Source organism: Carcharodon carcharias, chromosome 11 (assembly GCF_017639515.1).
Source record: "Carcharodon carcharias isolate sCarCar2 chromosome 11, sCarCar2.pri, whole genome shotgun sequence".
NCBI lineage: Eukaryota > Metazoa > Chordata > Chondrichthyes > Lamniformes > Lamnidae > Carcharodon > Carcharodon carcharias.
The window spans coordinates 94,351,404-94,370,302 of NC_054477.1; the positions used below are offsets into that span (position 1 = coordinate 94,351,404).

An 18,899-nucleotide genomic window follows, 5' to 3' on the forward strand; every position below is an offset into this window, starting at 1 on the left:
CATTTATTTATGTATATGATTTCCCATTTTTTTTTAAAGAACATCTTTACTTTTCCTTCTAAAACCCTCTTCGTGGGCCTGGCTATCAAGTTTACAAGCTGCTGCTGGAACAATAAAAGCCAAACAAGAAAAAAGTTATATCCTTTCCAATGGCTTTTTTCCTCTTTTATATTTGTCCAATAAATTATATTGGGAGTAAAATTTAAAGTAGTGAGATCTGGGGTAGAGAGAGAAAAAAAAGATTGTGGGGGAAATACAACTTGTTTTGTTCACCTTAGGTTTTTCTTTAAATGCTTCTTTTATGGAAGTATCAGTCTGCAAACAAGATTTATTTAGTTGTTGCTGTGTGTATTTTTTTTTTAAGTTTTGATGTGTAGAAAAAGTTGAGAGTCCACTTGATCCAGACCAGCCCGACCTTCCAGGCCTTGAGTTTGTTTTAATATCAGCCACTAGAGGGGGGGTCAATAGGGTGGAGGGTGGCGGTGCATGAAAGAATGAAGGAAAACTGTCTAATTGTTGTTGAACTCTTGGCCAACTGCCCAGCACCGAGTCTTTTATTTCTTTAATATCCTTTAATGGAGGCATAGAACTTGTTTGCAAATAATTGCTTTGAGAACAGTTTGTTTTCTAACTTAAATCTTTAGATCTGCTTTACCTTCAAGGAGCTCCTGAAAACCAAAAAAGATGGTGAGAAAATCTCAAAAAAAGTCCTTGAGACAACACATTTTGGATAAGTTGCCTGATCTGGGTGGCTTGCATCCCAGGTTGCCAAGGGAAGTGGGGGTGGAGATAGGGAAGGGCTTGCCATAATCTTCCAATCTTCCCCAGGTATGGCAGAGGTGCCATGGGGATTAGAAAGTGGCAAATGTGACACCTTTATTCAAGGGAGAGTATAAGGACATTCTGAGTAACTACAGGTCAGTCAATTTAACATCAGTGTTGGGTAGGATTTTAGAAACTATATTCATGGAAAAAATGACACCTGGAGGGTTTGAGTTAATTCAGGAAAGTCAGCAGGGATGTGTAAAAGGCAGATTGTACTCGGCTAATATAGCTGAATTTTTTTGATGATGTAACCAAAAAGTTTGATGAAGAGAATGCAATTGCTATTGTCTACATGGATTTTAAGAAATTTGGACAAAATACTACATAAAAGGCCAGTAAACAAAATTAAGGCTCGTGGAATAGGAGGGTCAGTGTCAGCTGGGAAAAAAATGAATAAAGGATAGAAAACTGAGATGTGGTAAATGGTTGTTTTTCAGACTGGAGGATGCTAGACAGAAGCATTCGCCAAGGGTCACTACTGAGACAACTGTATTTTATCTACATACATTAATGGTTTGAGTATTGGAATACAGGATACTACCAACTTGGAGGTGTGGCAAACAGTGTGGATACCAATAAACTGCAACAGGGCATGTATAAGTTAGCAGAATGAGCAGACAAATGCAGATGGGATTTAATATAGATCATTTATTAAGTTCTGGTTAGATAAAACTATAGTATTGCATCCAATCTGGTCACCACACCAAAGGACGGATATGAGGGTACAGAGATTTACTAGAATCGTTCTAGTAATGAGGAATTTTAGCCACAAGGTTAGGTTGGAGAAGCTGAAGTTGTTCTACTTTGAACAAAGGAGGTTGACAGGAGATGTGATAGAGGTGTACCAGATTATAACAGGTTGAAATAAGGCAGACAAAGGAGAAGTTTTTTCCACTAGCGACGGTACAAGAACTAGAGAACACAGATTTATGATTTTGGGCAAGAGCCAGGGGTATATGGGGAAGAATATTTCTTTTTACATAGAGAGTAACAAAGATCTAGAACTTGTTGCCTACGAGGATGATGGAAGTACCGGTGATTAATGATTTCAAAAGGAAATTGGATAAGCACATGAGGAAAATAAACTTGCAGGGCTAGAAGGCTAAAGCAAGAATGAGACTGACTGGATTGCTCTGCAAGATACTGATATGGACTCAATGGGCCAAATAGCCTCCTCCTGAGACTCCGCAGACCTTTAAAAATGGAGGGTGGGACCCAGGTTCAGAAGTCCCACTCCCATTTCCAACAGGTCCAAAGGGGCAGGGCATGACTCACATGAAGAAAACATGAACTTAACAGCGCTATTTGAATTCAACGTTGATTTGCACTGCAGCAGTGTGGACTTGTTTTCTTTTAATATACTGAAGGCTGTAATAGTATTTAAACCTTTTATTTTATTTAATCTCAACATGGTTCCTGAGGTTTTTCCATGCGTGGACACTGGGTGAGTTGGAATGGAGGGCGTTAACAGCCAAGGATGGTGGGTGGGTTTGCATTAAATTATCCTATAAGGAGCCTTGAAAGGGAATGGGGGACATGGGTTGGCATGGGGAGTGGGTGGGTGGGATGATGGGGTGTGAATGGTGAGGGCTGGGGGGCCTAAAGTTTGAGAGACAACAGAGCCTTTGAAACAGCCCAACTCGGCACTTAGCATCATTCGTGGCTGGCCCCGATCTCCATCTGGGGGCAACAGGCCCGACTCACTTCCCACTCTCGGAATGAAGATTGTGCCATTCGGAGGGAGGGGGGCTCTCTCTCAAGCCGGGTGCAATGATATGAGAAATTTCCCAACTCAAACTACCCGCCTTGGGAGTGAAAATCCAAGCCCATGACTCTGGTAACTGGCCAAGTCAATGTTAGTTGACAGGATTATTATTGCTCTCTTTGGATCAATGCTGTTTATTTAAGGTTGGAAGGAAAGGTAATGGACAAGACTGTTGATGCAAAGTAGTGGGAATTGCTCATGCTGAAGGTCCTTGCATAGCAAAGTTATGCAGCACTCAGCAAACCATTAACATACTGAAACACTTTCTGGGCAATATTGCAGGAGGCCACCATTGCAGGCGGTAGAATGGTCTGCTTGTAGAGAAGCCATAGATCCAACTGCAGTGCAGTAAAGAGCCAAGTGTGCAGGGAATAACCTTGTCCAAAAGCAGCTAGCGTTATACTTGTTGTGCAGGGGCAAACAGTGGAGGATTAGCGTATTGCTGCTATAGCAATGCATCTTGACACCAAACACAAAAACAAGCACAGAACTGCAAAATGTGCTACTGATCACAGAGCACCTGCCAGAATACCCTAAAAAGGTGGCAGCTGTAGTTGCCAGTGGCTCTTGAAAAGGTCATTTGAGTATGATTTTCATCTACTCGTTTGGTCCTGATTAGAATTTACCCAGAAACTGTTACCAAAACTGAAGATTCAGCCAAAATCAGAAAAGGCAGGTGGCTAGTGCCATGTCAGTGCTTCTGTTAACACAATAACTACATCCTAATTTCTGAGCATAAATGGGACAACAGCAAGATGAAAATCAACCCTTTTGTTCCATAAGCGCTGAACTTAGGCAGAATGAAAGGAAGGAATCTGCACTTATAGCACCTTACCATATTGTCAGCATATCACAATCATTTCATTATCAATGAATTACTTGTAAGTAACATCTCTGTTATTAAGGATCCAGAAACAGCAGTCAGTTTGCACACAGACAAATCCCAGAAACTGCTAATTAGACATATTACCAATTAATCTGGTTTGTTGTTGGGTGAGGGATATATGTTGGCCAGAACACCAGGGGGCTCACCACTCTTTTGTCCTGGATGGTGTTGAGCTTCTTGAGTGTTGATGGAGCTGAACTCATCCAAGCAAGTGGACAGTACTCCATCACACTCTTGACTTGTGCCTTGTAGATGGTGGACAGGCTTTGGGGAGTCAGGAGGAGAGTTACCCACCGCAGAATTCCCAGCCTCTGATCTACTCTTGTAACCACAGTATTTATATGGCTAGTCCAGTTCAAGTTCTGGTCAATGGTAACACCCATGATGTTGATAGTCAGGGATTCAGCAATGATAATGCAGGAGCTATTGCTGGGCAATAAAGCGACACCCATGTCTAGTGAAATAATAAAAAAAAGCTCTTTTGATATTGGCATAGGATCTTTCACATCACTTAATTAGACAAACAGTCTCAATTGGAGATCTTACTTAAAAAGACAGCGGCAATGCAACAGTGATTGCACTTAAAAAATGTATTAGTTTGAAGCACTGTGGGACATCCTGAGGTAATGATATATCCTGGGATAATATACTGCCTGAGGTAGTGATAACATGCTATAATGCTTTGTGGTTCTTCAACTTTTCACAAAGTTTTTTTTGTATTTAGCAATAATTCTGACCATCTTTTGGCTGCAGGTAAACTCAACAACAACAACTTGCATTTATATAGCATATTTAAGGAGTGAAATGTCCCAAAGCACTTCACAGGACTGATATCAAACAAAATTTGACACTGAGCCTCATTAGGAGATATTAGGTTAGGTGACCAAAAATCTGGTAGAAGGGGTAGGTTTTAAAGAAAGTTTTAAAGGAGGATTGAGAGGTAGAGAGGGTGGAGAGGCATAAGGAGAGAATTCCAGTGCTTAAGGCCCAAGAAGCTGAAGACATAGTGACCAATGGTGGAGCAATTAACAATCAGGATGCACAAGGGGCCAGGACTGGAGGAGCACAGAGAACCCAGATGGCTGTAGAAGATGATAGAGACAGGGAGGGGTAAGGCCATAGAGGAATTTGAAAATAAAGTTGAGACTTTTAAAATCAAGGCACTGCCAGACTAAATCCAATGCAAGTCAGTGATTACAGGGCTGATGGAGTTTGGTGTAAGCTAGCATATGGGCAGCATAATTTTGGGCAAGTCCAAGTTTCTGGAGGGTGGAAGATGGGAGGTCAACCAGGAGTATATTAGAATAGTCAAGTCTAGAAGCAACAATGGCTGGATGAGGGTTTTAGCAGCAGATGGGCTGAAGCAGAGCAGAGATGGGCGATGTTAGCGTGGTGGAAATAGGCAGCCTTGTTGATGGAATGAATATTGGTCAAAAGCTCAACTCAAGGTCAAATGGAACGGCAAAGTTCCGAACAGTCTGGCTCAGTCTCGGACAGTGACCAGAGAGCGTTTTGGAATCGGTAGCTGGAGAACAGGGTCCATGGTGAGGAACAAAGGCAAAGGCTTCGGCTCTTCCAATATTTAGCTTGACAAAATTTGTGCACATCTAGGACCGTCACAAGTAGAATGACAATCAGAAACAATGGAGGAGTTGAGAGTGGTGGTGTTGAGGTAAAATTGGGTTGTGTTACTGTGCACATTTTTTTTTAATTCATTCATGGGATGTGGGCGTCACTAGCTAGGCCAGCATTTATTGCCCATCCCTAATTGCCCTTTAAGTGTCAGCCACATTGCTGTGGGTCTGGAGTTACATGTAGGCCTGACCAGATAAGGACAGCAGATTTCCTTCCCTAAAGAACATTAGTGAAACAGATGGGTGTTAATGACAATCGACGTTTAATTCCGGATATTTTGAATTCAAATTTCACCATCTGGCATGGTGGGATTCGAATCCAGAGCATTACCCTGAGTCTCTGGAATACTAATCCAGTGACAATACCACTATGCCACTGCCTCCTCAAACCCGAATCCTGTGCTATGAGGGGCTACATCTCGATGAGAAGTAGGAGAAGGGGGCCAAGAATAGATCCTTGGGGAACTAGTAATAATGCAGCAATTGGAAGGGAAGCCATTGCAGATGATTCTCTGGTTACAACTGGATAGATAAGAATCAGGCAGGGGCCATTTCACCCAGCTGGAAGATGGAGAAGAAGCAGTGGAGGAGGAAGGAGTGCTCAGCCATGTCAAAGGCTGCAGCTAATTGAAAGGGAATAATTTAGCAACACATTCAAGGATCTTGGACAGGTAAGGGAAGTTGGATGTGGGTTGGTAGTTTAAAGTACAGAGGGGTCATAGAATTTTTGAAGAGGCAGTTGAGAACTGCAGATTTGAAGGGGTTGGGGAAATACCAGAGGAGAGGGGACCGTTAACAGTATCAGTTACAAAAGCAAAATACTGCGGATGCTGTAAATCTGCAATAAAAACTAAAAGTGCTGGAAATACTCAACAGGTCAGGCAGCATCTGTGGAGAGAAACAGAATTAACGTTTCACATTAATGACCTTTCAAGAGTTCTGATGAAACATGAAATGTTAACTCTTTCTCTCCACAGATATTGCCTCACCTGCTGAACAATATCAGTTAACATGGTTAGTTTGGTAAACAAGAACAGCAGGAAAACTAGAAATTACCTCACCATCGTCATCATCATCAAAATTTACTCCTTTAGATTGGCTTTGCGAACCTCTTTTACTTGAAGATGCTAATCTGCTTGGATTCCTTTTCAAATGAAATAAGATTACAAATCAACAATTAGAATCATTTTCTATTTGTCTGAAATTCAAAAGGGGCTGTTCACAAAACACACCCAAACACATTTATATAGTATATATATATATATATATTCATTAAAATTTAAAGCAGTGATACTGATAAAAGTGGTCCCAGCACCGTTTCCCTCCACATCTTGCAAAAGGTGGCAAGGAAATGCTATTCAGAGGCAAAAGTTATCCCAGCTTCCACATAGCAAGCAAATATGTCAAATTAAAATGGATTATTTAATGGATCAATTGGTTCCACCATTTCTATTTATTTCACTGTCTCTGTGGAAGATCCTTTCCTCCTCTGACCAATTGCCTGTGACATGATTGGGATCAGGGCTTGACTTTCATCTGGGCTCATGAAAACAGGAGCTGTGCACTTTTGTGCCTCCCGGATCACAGTCCCGACTGAGTACTTACTATCCCCAGGATTGTCATGTTTTCAATGGAGGGGTAATCTATATGTGCAATTTGCAAGCCACGAATGGGTTCAGGCTTGCATCTGTGGAAGAAAGAGGTTGGGTACAGAGGTGGGTACATCCTGTCCACTGCCCAATAAAAGGGCAGTATAGGGCTCAACATCAGAAATCCGCCTGGAGACAGCCCTGCCAATGACACTGGAGGTGATCTGTGAGCCTCCCACACTGTAAGCACTGTGGAAGTAGAGGTTGGCTGAAACATTGTTTCCCTGTGAGCTAGCCCATTGAGTGCATACTGTTAGTTAAAGCAACATGTATTAATGTGTTCACTGATCTAAGCCAATGTTGTCAATCTACTCCATGCTTTGAGTACTGTGCTGCACCAGTCTTTTGCTGCTCATCCCTGACAGTTTGACTTTTAAAGATACATCATGCAGCAGTTCACACAGTTCTGCAAGTCGCCACAGTGGCACAGTTCAATTACTGCACTCGTCACTCCAGCTCAGACCCTCTCACACCCATAATACCAATCTTGAAGCATTTCCCTTCAAAGGACACACTCCCAGTCCTACCCTAAGGAGCACCACAAAGCAGACCATGAATCGTCCTCAAAGGCCACGATCCTTACTGCACTTGTGACCTGGGACATGGCTAGCTACTCTGTCCCTTGCAAAGCAATGTTTAGGCCACCAAATCTGTGCAAAGCAAACCCTTCCCTTCCATGCTACACACGGGTGAGCACTTCAAGATCATTGAATCCCATGAAGTTCATGACATGAAAAGACATGACCGCCACATGTTGACTTATGTGCCTCCTCGTCCCCTATTCCAGGATGGCCCATGTCTAGAGTAGCCAGGAATCTTGGGATGGAGCAGTGCCTAGGTTCTCCGAGCATGACGTGGAGATCCTGCTGCACAGGTGGGGGCCCATAGGAACGTCCTGTTTCCCCCTAGGGCACAGGCAGCTTCCCAGGCTGCCACCTGGGGAGACCGTGGCATAGCGGTATTGTCACTGGACTACTAATCCAGAGGCCCAGGCTAATGCTCTGGGGACACACATTCAAATCCCACCATGGCAGCATTTCCCTTCAGAGGACACACTCCCAGTCCTACCACAAAGCAGACCATGAATCGTCCTCAAAGGCCACGATCCTTACTGCACTTATGACCTGGGACATGGCTTGCTACTCTGTCCCTTGCAAAGCAATGCTAAGGCCACCAAATCTGTGCAAAGCAAACCCTTCCCTTCCATGCTACACACAGGTGAGCACTTCAAGATCATTGAATCCCATGAAGTTCATGACATGGAAAGACATGACCGCCACATGTTGACTTATGAGCCTCCTCGTCCCCTATTCCAGGATGGCCCATGTCTAGAGTAGTGGCAGCATGGTGGAATTTAAATTCGATGAATAAATCATCTCTAGACTCAGTAATGGTGAAATTATCATCGATTGTCATAAAAATCCAGCTGGTTCACTAATCCCCTTTAGGGAAGGAAATTTGCTGTCCTTACCTGGTCTGGCCTACATGTGACTTCGGACCCACAGCTATGTGATTGACTCTTAACTGCCCTCTGAAATGGTCTAGCAGGACACTTAGTTCAAGGGAAATTAGGAATGGGCAACAAATGCTGGCCTTGCCAGTGACACCCACATCCCATGAAAGAATAAAGAAAGAAGGAGGATCACCGAGGCAGCCTGGCTCAAGTTCGCTGATGAGTGCTTCAGGCCAGTACCAGAGGACAAGCATCCAGTGCCATAAGCACTTCAGTGATCTTCTGTGCTTTGGCAAGGTGAGTGAAATGTTCCAATTAAGCATGTAGTCGGGCCTTGTTGTATGTAGCATGGCTGCCTTGCGTGGACATAGGGTGCATGATGGTCAAAAGTGCAGCTGCAGTATGTGACCATGCAAGACACATCAAATAATGTACATGTGAACGGACGACACTGAGGATGAGACATATGAGACATCTCCAAGTACCATGCTTTGATAAGCTTACACATCACCCTTTCCATCTTTCCTCTCAGGAGAAGAAGGCCCACAAAAACAGGGAGCTGACCAAAATTGGGCATAGGGCTCCAAATCTGAGAGAGGTCAGGGCTATAGAGGAAAGGGCAATGGCCAAAGCATGGATACCGCCATCAGAATGTGAGAGCAATGGCGAGTCCTTTCCAGGTGCGCACGGCCACCGGTTTAATGGATCTGTGCAGGTGGTGCGAGGGCCGACTAGGGGAGGGATGGGCTTTGCAGATGGTGATGGGTGACTCCAAGTTATGAAGGTGTTCGGCATCAACTGGCAGCAAACGCAGTTTAGGCATGGCTTTGGAAGAAGGTCAATGGGATTGGGGATGCTGTATGTGACTTCATCTCATGACTGTTTTGTGTTTCTCTCATGGTTCCTGGAGCTGCAGCCTGACCACCCAGAGAGGAGACCAACCTAGAACACGAGGAGGAGGCGCACATGTCAGAGGGTGCATCATCATCACCATTTTCTGAGGCAGCAGGAAACAGCCCAAAGACACACACACACACACTTCGGTAGATTTAAATGCCAAAATAGAGGGAGGAGCACTGAGTGATGAGCACTGCGCCAATGTGCACGTGGAGGTGTCAGAGGCAGAAGTGTCTGTGCAGTTCACTCTGGAGGGGCGAGGGACATCACACGTGTGCTCCACGTGGCAGTGAGGCAGAGCCACAGGAGTGTCCCTTTGGGACTGCATATCTGGACCTGCGACAGCAGACAAATGGCCAACTGGCTGAGGTCCCTAAAGGACTGCAAGCTCAAGCACTCCGAATGGAGGAGTCTACCGTATCTAGACCTTGGTCCTCTCTCAGGTTGGGAAGTGCGGGATGAGCAGCCAAGAGAGACTGGTCAACCTCATGATGAGCCCCAAGCAGCAGTAAGAGCAGCGCATGCATAGGATGCGAGTTCTCCTGCACAGTGACAATACTCCAGAGCAGCACTGGGTGAGGGTATAAGTTCACTGAACAGGGCTATCTGATGGGTGGCAGAGTGCATGACAGCTGTGGCCCAAAGTATACTTCGTTCAGCCATTGGGATACCACACCAAAGGCTGAGCACCCAGAACAGGAGACTGGGGTTTTTGGGGTAATCTCGCCCTTATCTAATTCCTCAGCCCCTCAGTAGGGTCCAAGGATGACTGCAGAGGTATTGCAGTTGCAGGGTTATGAAGGGTCTCTGCACAATGAGGCTGACTGTCATGATCCTCACAACCACACAGCCAGGGAAATGGGCAGCCTGTCCTCACCTCCTCTGAGGCAACAAAGAAAGCACTACGTAGGAGTGTCCGAGAGCAGAGGACACTGCATAGGCTGCAGCATTAGATGGGTCATAGTAGTTTAAAGGTAAATTACTTTGTGTATAGTAAGATAACAGACATTTGTAAAGTGAAATAGAAACAGATAATCTTTTGTTTGATCCTTTATGCTGCTATATTGCTTCAATAGATGACTGCGCCATAAGCAGTAACCCTTTGAAACATGTCAACCTCATGATGAGCCCCAAGCAGCAGTAAGAGCAGCGCATGCATAGGATGCGAGTTCTCCTGCACAGTGACAATACTCCAGAGCAGCACTGGGTGAGGGTATAAGTTCACTGAACAGGGCTATCTGATGGGTGGCAGAGTGCATGACAGCTGTGGCCCAAAGTATACTCCGTTCAGCCACTGGGATACCACACCATAAACTCACTTAAGCGGAAGCAGTTTGGCGACACAATTAAGGACACCACTAAGCATGTAACAAATCTCTCTGACCAAGTGCTCTCAGAAAGTGAGGAGTTTGTTCTTGCACATGGTTTCAATTTTGGTGTGCCTTCATCCCAAATCAGATGGGAAGAGGAATTTGTTGAGTTTGAATTCCTCTACTCCCAACTAGCCTGCTACAAACCAGCGTCCACTTAAGATGCTGAATCCTTTAAAGCCCACCTAGCTGATCTAGCGCGTGCATATTGTGGGATTCCAAACAACCTGTCTGATTTTTGCATGCAACATCAATGTTGTGTTGTGAGGCCTTAAGACCAACTGGGACATACACATCAGTAAAAAAGGGACGGGAATAGTCATCCTTAACAAGATATTGACTATATCAACAACATTCACGCCATTCTTAATGACATGTCCAAATTTGTATCCATTGGACCTGCCACTCAACATGACCGGACAGCCTTTTTTGAAAGTAAGCTAAATAAAGCTTGCAGAACTTGTGTAAGAGTGATGAGCTATCGCGTGATATATACGACAGGTATGTCTTCACTGTTCGCTATATCTGCGTAAGTATGGGCTGCCCAAGACTCACAAAAGCGATGTCCCTCTATGCCCTATCTTATCCATGATTGATTCTGCACAACATGAATTGCCCAAATGGTTGGGCAAATTGTTAAAAACAGTTTTGAACAAGTTTTCCACATACACGGTGAAGGACTCCTCCGCATTTGCGAAGGCCTGCATATCGATAGCAATGCTGCGTCCACGTGCTCATTTGACATTGCTAGCTTATTCACTAATGTTCCATTTAAGGAAGCCATAGATATTTGTAGCGCTGCAGCACTACATCATGGCGACCTTGACCCTCCACCATTGTGTGAATCAGTATTCACCGAGCTTATGAGCTCAGCAACACATGCAGTTGAGTTCAGTTTCGAGGACACCATGTATGCCCAAATAGATGGTGTTGCCCATGGGGTCCTCTCCAGGTCTAATTCTTGCAAGCATCTTTGTTGGGTTCCATGAGAAACATATCTTCGATGGAATGACACCCTTGCATATTTCCGATATGTGGATGAAACATTTGCTATATTTAAATCCGAAGCAGCATGTAATAATTTTCTTGCATGTCTTAATGGGCTCCATCCTGTGCTCAAATTCACCTTAGAAATGGAGCAGCCAATTGAATGCCCTTTCCTTGACGTACTAGTCAAGAAATCTGTCAGGGGGTTCCCTATCATGGTCTACCGCAAGACTACCTTCACTGGTCAATACACGTGTTCGAATTCTTACAATTCCACGCACTATAAGATTGGCCTTATTGGCAACCTTGTAAATAGGGCCCGAGCCATTTGCTCATCATGCAAGCTTGATGCTGAAATAGGGCAGGCCAAAGACATCCTGCGGGATAATGGCTACCCTGATCAGATCATTTCACGCAGTATAGGCGCAAACTCATGAACAGGCCTAAGGCTGTTGCTTTTGGCCCTGAAAAGTGTGCAGTCTACCTCAGATTACCATGGAAAGGCAAGGTATCTCAAATTTTTGAGCAACAGGTGAAGCTAGCTGTTTCATGCTGCTCCAAAGCAATAGCTACATGAGTGGTATTTGCCACTAACAGGATGCTTCTGTCAAGCCAAAAAGATGTTCTGCCTATCACACAAATGAGTAATGTGGCATATGAATTTCAGTGCCAGTGTGATGCTAGATATGTGGGCTGTACGTCCCAAAGACTGGTGGATTGTATTAAACAGCATGTCTCTTCACTGTTGAAAATGGGCAAGGTAGACTGTATCCAACCAGCCCATGGTTGCAAAATTCAAAACATAGTGTCCAATATTAGATGTGATTCTGCGATTGGGGGCAAAATTTGACAAATAATCCTCAGTGTGCTTAAAAATACGCTGACACCCAATTTAAGATTATCAGTCAGACTCACAGGTTGATGCATTTGTATATACTGGAAGTTACATATATTAATACACAGGGCCCTGTTCCTGGTAGACAGAAAGAACATGTACACACATTGCACCTGTTTCAGCTAAATAAAATAAGTGATAACCATTCGCTGGTTCATTGCTCAGTGCAATGCCTTGATCAAACAGAGTCAAGCTGCCTGGTTTAACTTTCACACAATGCTCGTCAGTTATCTGAGAGTCACCATTAACAGGTGCATTCTCCATGGCAACACCTCTACCCATCAGGGCCCACTTGCCAACCAATCAGCACTCTCTTCTCATACAATATTACATTGTTGCTTCCCCTGACGTTGGTACTCTTGTGATTGTCCTGATGAGTGCAAGATGAAAAGCTTTGACAAAATGTCTTTTTCAGCAATACTCAAGTTCTGTATTAGCAAATAACTATTTGAAATAGAAACATTTAACTGTGAAAAATGTTAAACATTTACAATATATTTACAGAATATTGGACCTTTTAAAATATTCTTTCACAGGATGTAGGATAGGCCGGTGTTTGTTGCCCATCCCTAATTGTCCTTGAGAAGGTGGTGGTGAGCTGCCTTCATGAACCTCTACGGTCCATGTGGTGAAGGTAAGCCCACGGTGCTATTGGGGGCGTCGGGGGATAGTTCCAGGATTTTGACCTAGGTGATATACTTCCAGGTCAGGATCGTCTGTGACATGGAGCAGAACTTGCAGGTGGTGGTGTTCCCATGCATCTGCAGCCCTTGTCCTTCTAGGTGGTAGAGGCTGTGGGTTTGGTAGGTGCTGTTGAAGGAACCTTGATGAGTTTCTGCAGGGCATCTTGTATATGGTACACACTGCTGCCACTGTGCATCGTCGATGGAGGGATGAATGTTTAAATTGGTGGATGGAATGTCAATCAAGTGGGCTGCTTTATCCTGAATGGTGTTGAGCTTGAGTGTTATTGGAGCTGCACTCATCCAGCAAGTGGACAGTATTCCATCACAATCCTGACTTGTGCCTCGTAGATTGGGGACGGCTTTGGGGAGTCAGGAGGTGAGTTACTTGCCGCAGAATTCCCAGCCTCTGACCTGCTTTTGTAGTCACAGTATTGATGTGGCTGGTCCAGTTCAGTTTTGGTCAATGGTAACCCCCAGGTGGGAGATTCAGCGATAGTAATGCCATTGAACGTCAAAGAGAGATAGCTAGATTCTCTCTTTTTGAAGAGGGTCATTGCCTGGCACTTGTGTGGCGCAAATGTTACTTGCTACTTATCAGCCCAAGCCCGAATATTGTTCAGGTCTTGCTCCATACAGATATAGACTGCTTCAGTATCTTATAGTCGCAAATGCCATTAACATTGTGCAATCATCTGTGAACATCCCCATTCTGGCCTTATGATGGAGGGAAGGTCATTGATCAATCAGGTGAAGATGGTTGGGTCTAGGACACTACCATGAGCAATTCCTGCAGTGATGGCATGGACATAAAATGATTGACATCCAACAACCAGAACCATCTTTCTTTGTGCTATGTATGGTTCCAACCGGTGGAGAGTTTTCCCCAATTCCCATTGGCTTCATTTTTGATAGGAGGGGGGTCTTGTGGCGCAGTGGGTGGCATCCCTACCTCTGAGACAGAAACTACAGATTCGAGTCCCACCCCAGGACTTGATAGCCACGGAAGGTGGGTTCATAACGTGGGCAAACAGGGTGATTATCAATCTGTAAATCCTTCCGCTACGCCTATGGCAGATAGTAAGAGCGGGAAATGTTTCCTAGTCAGCCAGAACCGTGTGTTAGCTGCACCTCAACAGCTTCCTACATTAAAAGATTCCATGCGCAAGCTCTTGCATGGGATGTATTCCATGGTAAGTGTCCTCCTTCCTACAAGGGACTGCTAGAAAGAGAGAATTTTTCTAGGGGTCCTTAATACCGCACTCAGTCAAATGCTGCCTTGATGTCAAGAGCGGTCACTCTCACCTCACCTTATGAGAGTTCAATTCTTTTGTCCATGTTTGGTTGCAGTCAAAAGTCGTTTAACGTCCCCCCCGTCACTTGAGCAATGGAACCAGTTGGCCTTCATCAACCCTCATGTGTGTTTGCTCATAGGATGCTTCCAATGCCCTTCCCTTGGTATCTCAAACGCCCTCCTCTGCCTTCCAGGTTAGCCTTTGCACTTATGGAAAGTGCCCATCATGTAAAACACCGTGGTATCAGACCATCTCCAGTAATGATGTATCCTGGTTTCCCCCACCTTTGGCCCCGTGCACATAGCACTCAAGGGATTTCAAGGCTGTTGCTGCACAAGTGCCTCTATGTACTCAAGGTGGTTTGGTGATGCCCCCATGTCAAAATGAAGATTTGTAAAGGGGGAAACCTAACTGCTGATGACTCAGAGGCTGCAATGGAAATCTGTTGATGCCGGGTCTACAGTTGTGCTGGGTGTGGACTGAACAGACTCATCTGTACACTCCCCCTGCCTGGCAGAGAATTCCTTGCTGGCAGACAGGCTTTGCAATTTTAAAAGTTGATAGAAACATTGGAAGAAAGTTGCTCCATTCCAATGCCACACTCTTCCTGACCTGGCAGAAGTGATCATGAAATGTGTTTTTTAAAAAAATGTTCTTAAAACCCACACCCGCAGATTAAAATAGTATGTGAGAAAAAATACAATTTTCCTATGGTCCTCACAATGACAACCCCAACCTCAGGAGAGGTGAGTGCGCGTTTTGCAACCAAGGCCTCCCCAACTCACGAAAAGGCCACACAAAAATGGCCTGGGGTTAGGAAGGCAGAGGAAACTAGTTTATTTTCACTGGAAATATAAAGTTTGGTTTTAACTCATTAAGAACACATTCACTTCCAAAGGGTTAAAATCTGGCCCATGGATTGTGTTTCTCTCGCCTAAGACATTGCCAAATCTATTCTATTGAACATTTCCAGCATTTTCTGTTTTTAGCACAGGTTTGTAGCCTTTGATATAAAATCTCCTCTATAGTGTAAATATCAAAAGACAGAATGATACATTTAATGGACAAAACACCAACAGCTTTCCTGTAAGTGTGAAAAACCTCTTCTGAACAACAAGTCTGCAGTATTTTAAGCTACTTCATCAATATTCAGTTTAAGTATACATACCCTTGATTTTGTTTTGAGGAACTGGATGAAAAAGTTTCTTCCAAATCAGAATCATCACTTATTATAACCTGCATAAAACAAAACGTAACAAATATCCATTATAAAAGTTCACAATTCCTGAAGAAACTTTGAAATAAAAACAGAAAATGCTGGAAATACACAGCAGCATCTGTGGAGAGAGAGAAAAAGTTAACACGTGGAATTTAATGTCTGTTTGGGGAGTGGGTTGAGAAGTAGGGAGAGGGCTGTTTAATCTGGAAGGTAGGTTCTGGATTGAGCTGACGAGATTCTTCAGCCAAAGCAGACAAAATAGCGACTGGCCCTTGCCCTCATGAAGAGTATATTGGGGCTCTGGCATAAATGAAATATCTGAGTACTCCTATCATGCTTTTATTTTGCTGCGTCAATTGGGAATTTTATAACCTCGGCACATATCTCATCCTTGTGACATTTCTAAGCTAATTGTGCCTGAGATAGTTATCCAGTCTTCCTGCACCCATCCCCCACCCTTTCTCTTCCCATTAAATCATTCACCTCAACCATTATTCATCTCTTTTGGCACCTTTCTCCTTCACCACATTTGCCTCCTCTTGTCACCCACCTTGGTCCAATTAACCCCTGTCCACTAATTCCATATTACTGGAATACTACATTTTGTCTTGACAGTGCCAGGGAAGATAGACTAGTAAATAGAACACTAGCCATTAATTCTCAGCTTCGCACGTGGGAGTCAGCACCAGGTACAATCTCAGGTCAAGGTACACTAAAAGGGAGTGCATGCATTTTTAATAAGATACGGATAGATAGAAAATTGCAGTTTCTTTCTTCCAACTCAACATCTTGTTCTCCTTTAGGCACCATCAAATGTCCTACACAGGCTAAATCTATACCTAAAACTTCTCCCACAGCTAGCCTGGTGAAATAATGTACATTTCTCACCTTCCTCAAATCTTTGCCCAGGCATTGAACCAGCGGTTTCTGAGCCCTCAACCCTGTACATAAAGGATATCAACTATACTGCACCCTGCTTGATGTGTGAGCCATGTACTTCTCTATTGATTTGGTCTCTCAACGGATTGAAGTTCTAACGATCCTTCCTCCTTCTAGAAAGGTCACTTCCTGGGCATTGAACCAATAGGGTTTCTCCATTAGTGGACACAGAGAGAACGCATTGCAAGGTGGGCCCGATTCCCTCACCACATCCTCCGCCTCTTGGAAACAAAAATATGGTGGGTGGGGCTCCTCAATGGGGGTGGGTTTGCAGAGTCAGGAACTTTCCCGACTCCCACTTTCCACCTCCTTCACAAAAATATAGCCCTATCACCCCAGATCTGCAAGTCCTTCCCGCCCTTCCCACAGCAGCCCCCCTCAACCACACTATATAGTCCTTCACAACCTGCTGCACCCAGCCAACTGAGGGAAGGTGAAGCCAACTGTATCCCTTGCCCAAAGGAGATAAATTTTAAAAATGGGAATTGGAGCAAAGGTGAAGTTCACCCAATACCAAGATGAAAATGCAGCAGTTTGGTTCATTGTAGGTAACTTATCAGAACCCATTCCCCACTTGGGCAAGTTCCAGCCTTGCCCCAACAAAAAGTTACTCCTCCCCCTCTTCACCCCATTTCCTCCCCTGGCTGGATCTAATCACCCCCATTCAGATCTAGTTATTCTCCTGCCCTTTATCGCTCCTCAAGCTGAATGCTAGACATTAGTGTTGACTTTCAGCTGCATGGTCATGTTAGATTGACTAGTATACGTAACTGTTATCTTACTGAATGGTTTATAGACTATTAAACATTTTTACCTCCTCACAAGGACCTTGATGCCCAGTCCGTGCTGGACGCTGACTGGATGCTTTAAAGGCTGAAAGAGAATAAGTTTGGTTACTGGTAACGTAATGAACAACCTGAAAGACAATTTTATTTTGCAGTAACAACACTGTATCCAGCTGCAAGTAAAAACGGCAGTTTCAAAACCTATACAACTACTACAAATGTTTAATCTGTTATACACATTAGTGATGTCTCATGGCATTGCTCATGGTGCTCTAGGGGCTGAAGCATGGTTTCTGGTGCTTAACTAGGGTCTGATGCAACCTATGTGCCATAGCAAATTTACTGAAGTGATATATCATGATTAGCACAAACTGAAAATATTACATGAAGAAAACAGCTTTAATATTTTAATACTATCTACTTACTATTTTAAGTTGCTTGCATCTAAAGTAATTTTTATAACTGGTCAGTGTTATTCATATGATTTTTTATCATTTACTCTTGATTTGAAGTCAGTTACATCAATTACTGGACAAGTTAAATTACTAGATAAGCCAATTTTTTGTATTAATAAATTATCAAGAGTAGACTTTAAAAAAGGATGTTTTTCTAACTGGTTCTCGTGGTGTAATCCAGTTATTACATTAGACAGAAAGGTGCAAACATAATGCACACATGCACCACAGCTCACCATCCCAATTGAAGAAACAAAGTTCTGGGAACGTAACAGAATTCAAGCCCCAGAGATAGGATAGGGCTTATGTGAGCTAAACTTCTTTGAAGCATTTCTAACATAGAATGGCTAATCTTAACAGTAAATTTAGGGTCTGTTTTTTAAAAAGTGATTTATTTGCAATACATTGTGATATGAATTTAATTTTATCTTTGTATACAGGCATGTGAAGAAACTACTGGTCTCAGAGAACTTTAAGAAAGAAGCAATTTGTCAGTTTTGTGGTCTTTTGTTTGGTGAAAGGTGGATTTCAAAAGAACAATTAAACAAATTGATTGGATGGTTGGTTTTGTGGTGGTTGCTGGCTTTTGATTTAGTTTAAAACTTATCTAGTAAACTGAACTGTTTTATGATTGGTTTATTTTGATCAGTGAGATTTTTCATCCGACAGGATGGATGGTAGGAAGGCCTTGCATTTAGATACTGTCTTTCTGGTGCCTTGAATGTCCCAAAGAGCTTCTCAGCTAATTAAAGTAATTCTGGAACAAAAACAAAAATACCTGGAAGAACTCAGCAGGTCTGACAACATCTGCGGAGAGGAACACAGTTAACGTTTCAAGTCCATATGACTCTTCATACAGATATCCAGCTCTACCTGTCCCACCCCCTCTTAAACCAGCTTATATTTCACCTCTTTTCTATATTTCCTTAGTTCTGATGAAGAGTCATACGGACTTGAAACATTAACTGTATTCCTTTCCGCAGATGCTGTCAGACCTGCTGAGTTTTTCCAGGTATTTTTGTTCTTGTTTCAGATTTCCAGCATCCGCAGTTTTTTGCTTTTATTAAAGTACTTCTGGAGTGTAATCATTGTTGCAGAGGAATGCGCTGCCAATTTGTGTATGGCAAGGTCCCACAAACAGCAGTGAGCTAAATAATTAGAT

At 43.5% G+C, this 18,899-nt stretch overlaps 1 protein-coding gene across 4 annotated transcripts in view; it reads right to left on the bottom strand.

Moving 5' to 3' along the window:
* mre11a (MRE11 homolog A, double strand break repair nuclease) overlaps nt 1-18,899 on the bottom strand; it is a 133,164-nt gene that overhangs the window by 16,006 nt on the left and 98,259 nt on the right. For 3 of the 4 annotated variants that reach the window (XM_041198929.1, XM_041198928.1, XM_041198930.1), the window contains exons 17-19: nt 17,312-17,370; nt 15,508-15,575; nt 6,167-6,254 (exon numbers count right to left, since the gene is read on the bottom strand). In XM_041198929.1, coding sequence (XP_041054863.1) covers nt 6,167-6,254; nt 15,508-15,575; nt 17,312-17,370 — 215 coding nt within the window. The remainder of the gene's footprint in view (nt 1-6,166; nt 6,255-15,507; nt 15,576-17,311; nt 17,371-18,899) is intronic. The other variant, XM_041198931.1, reaches the window with a different exon arrangement.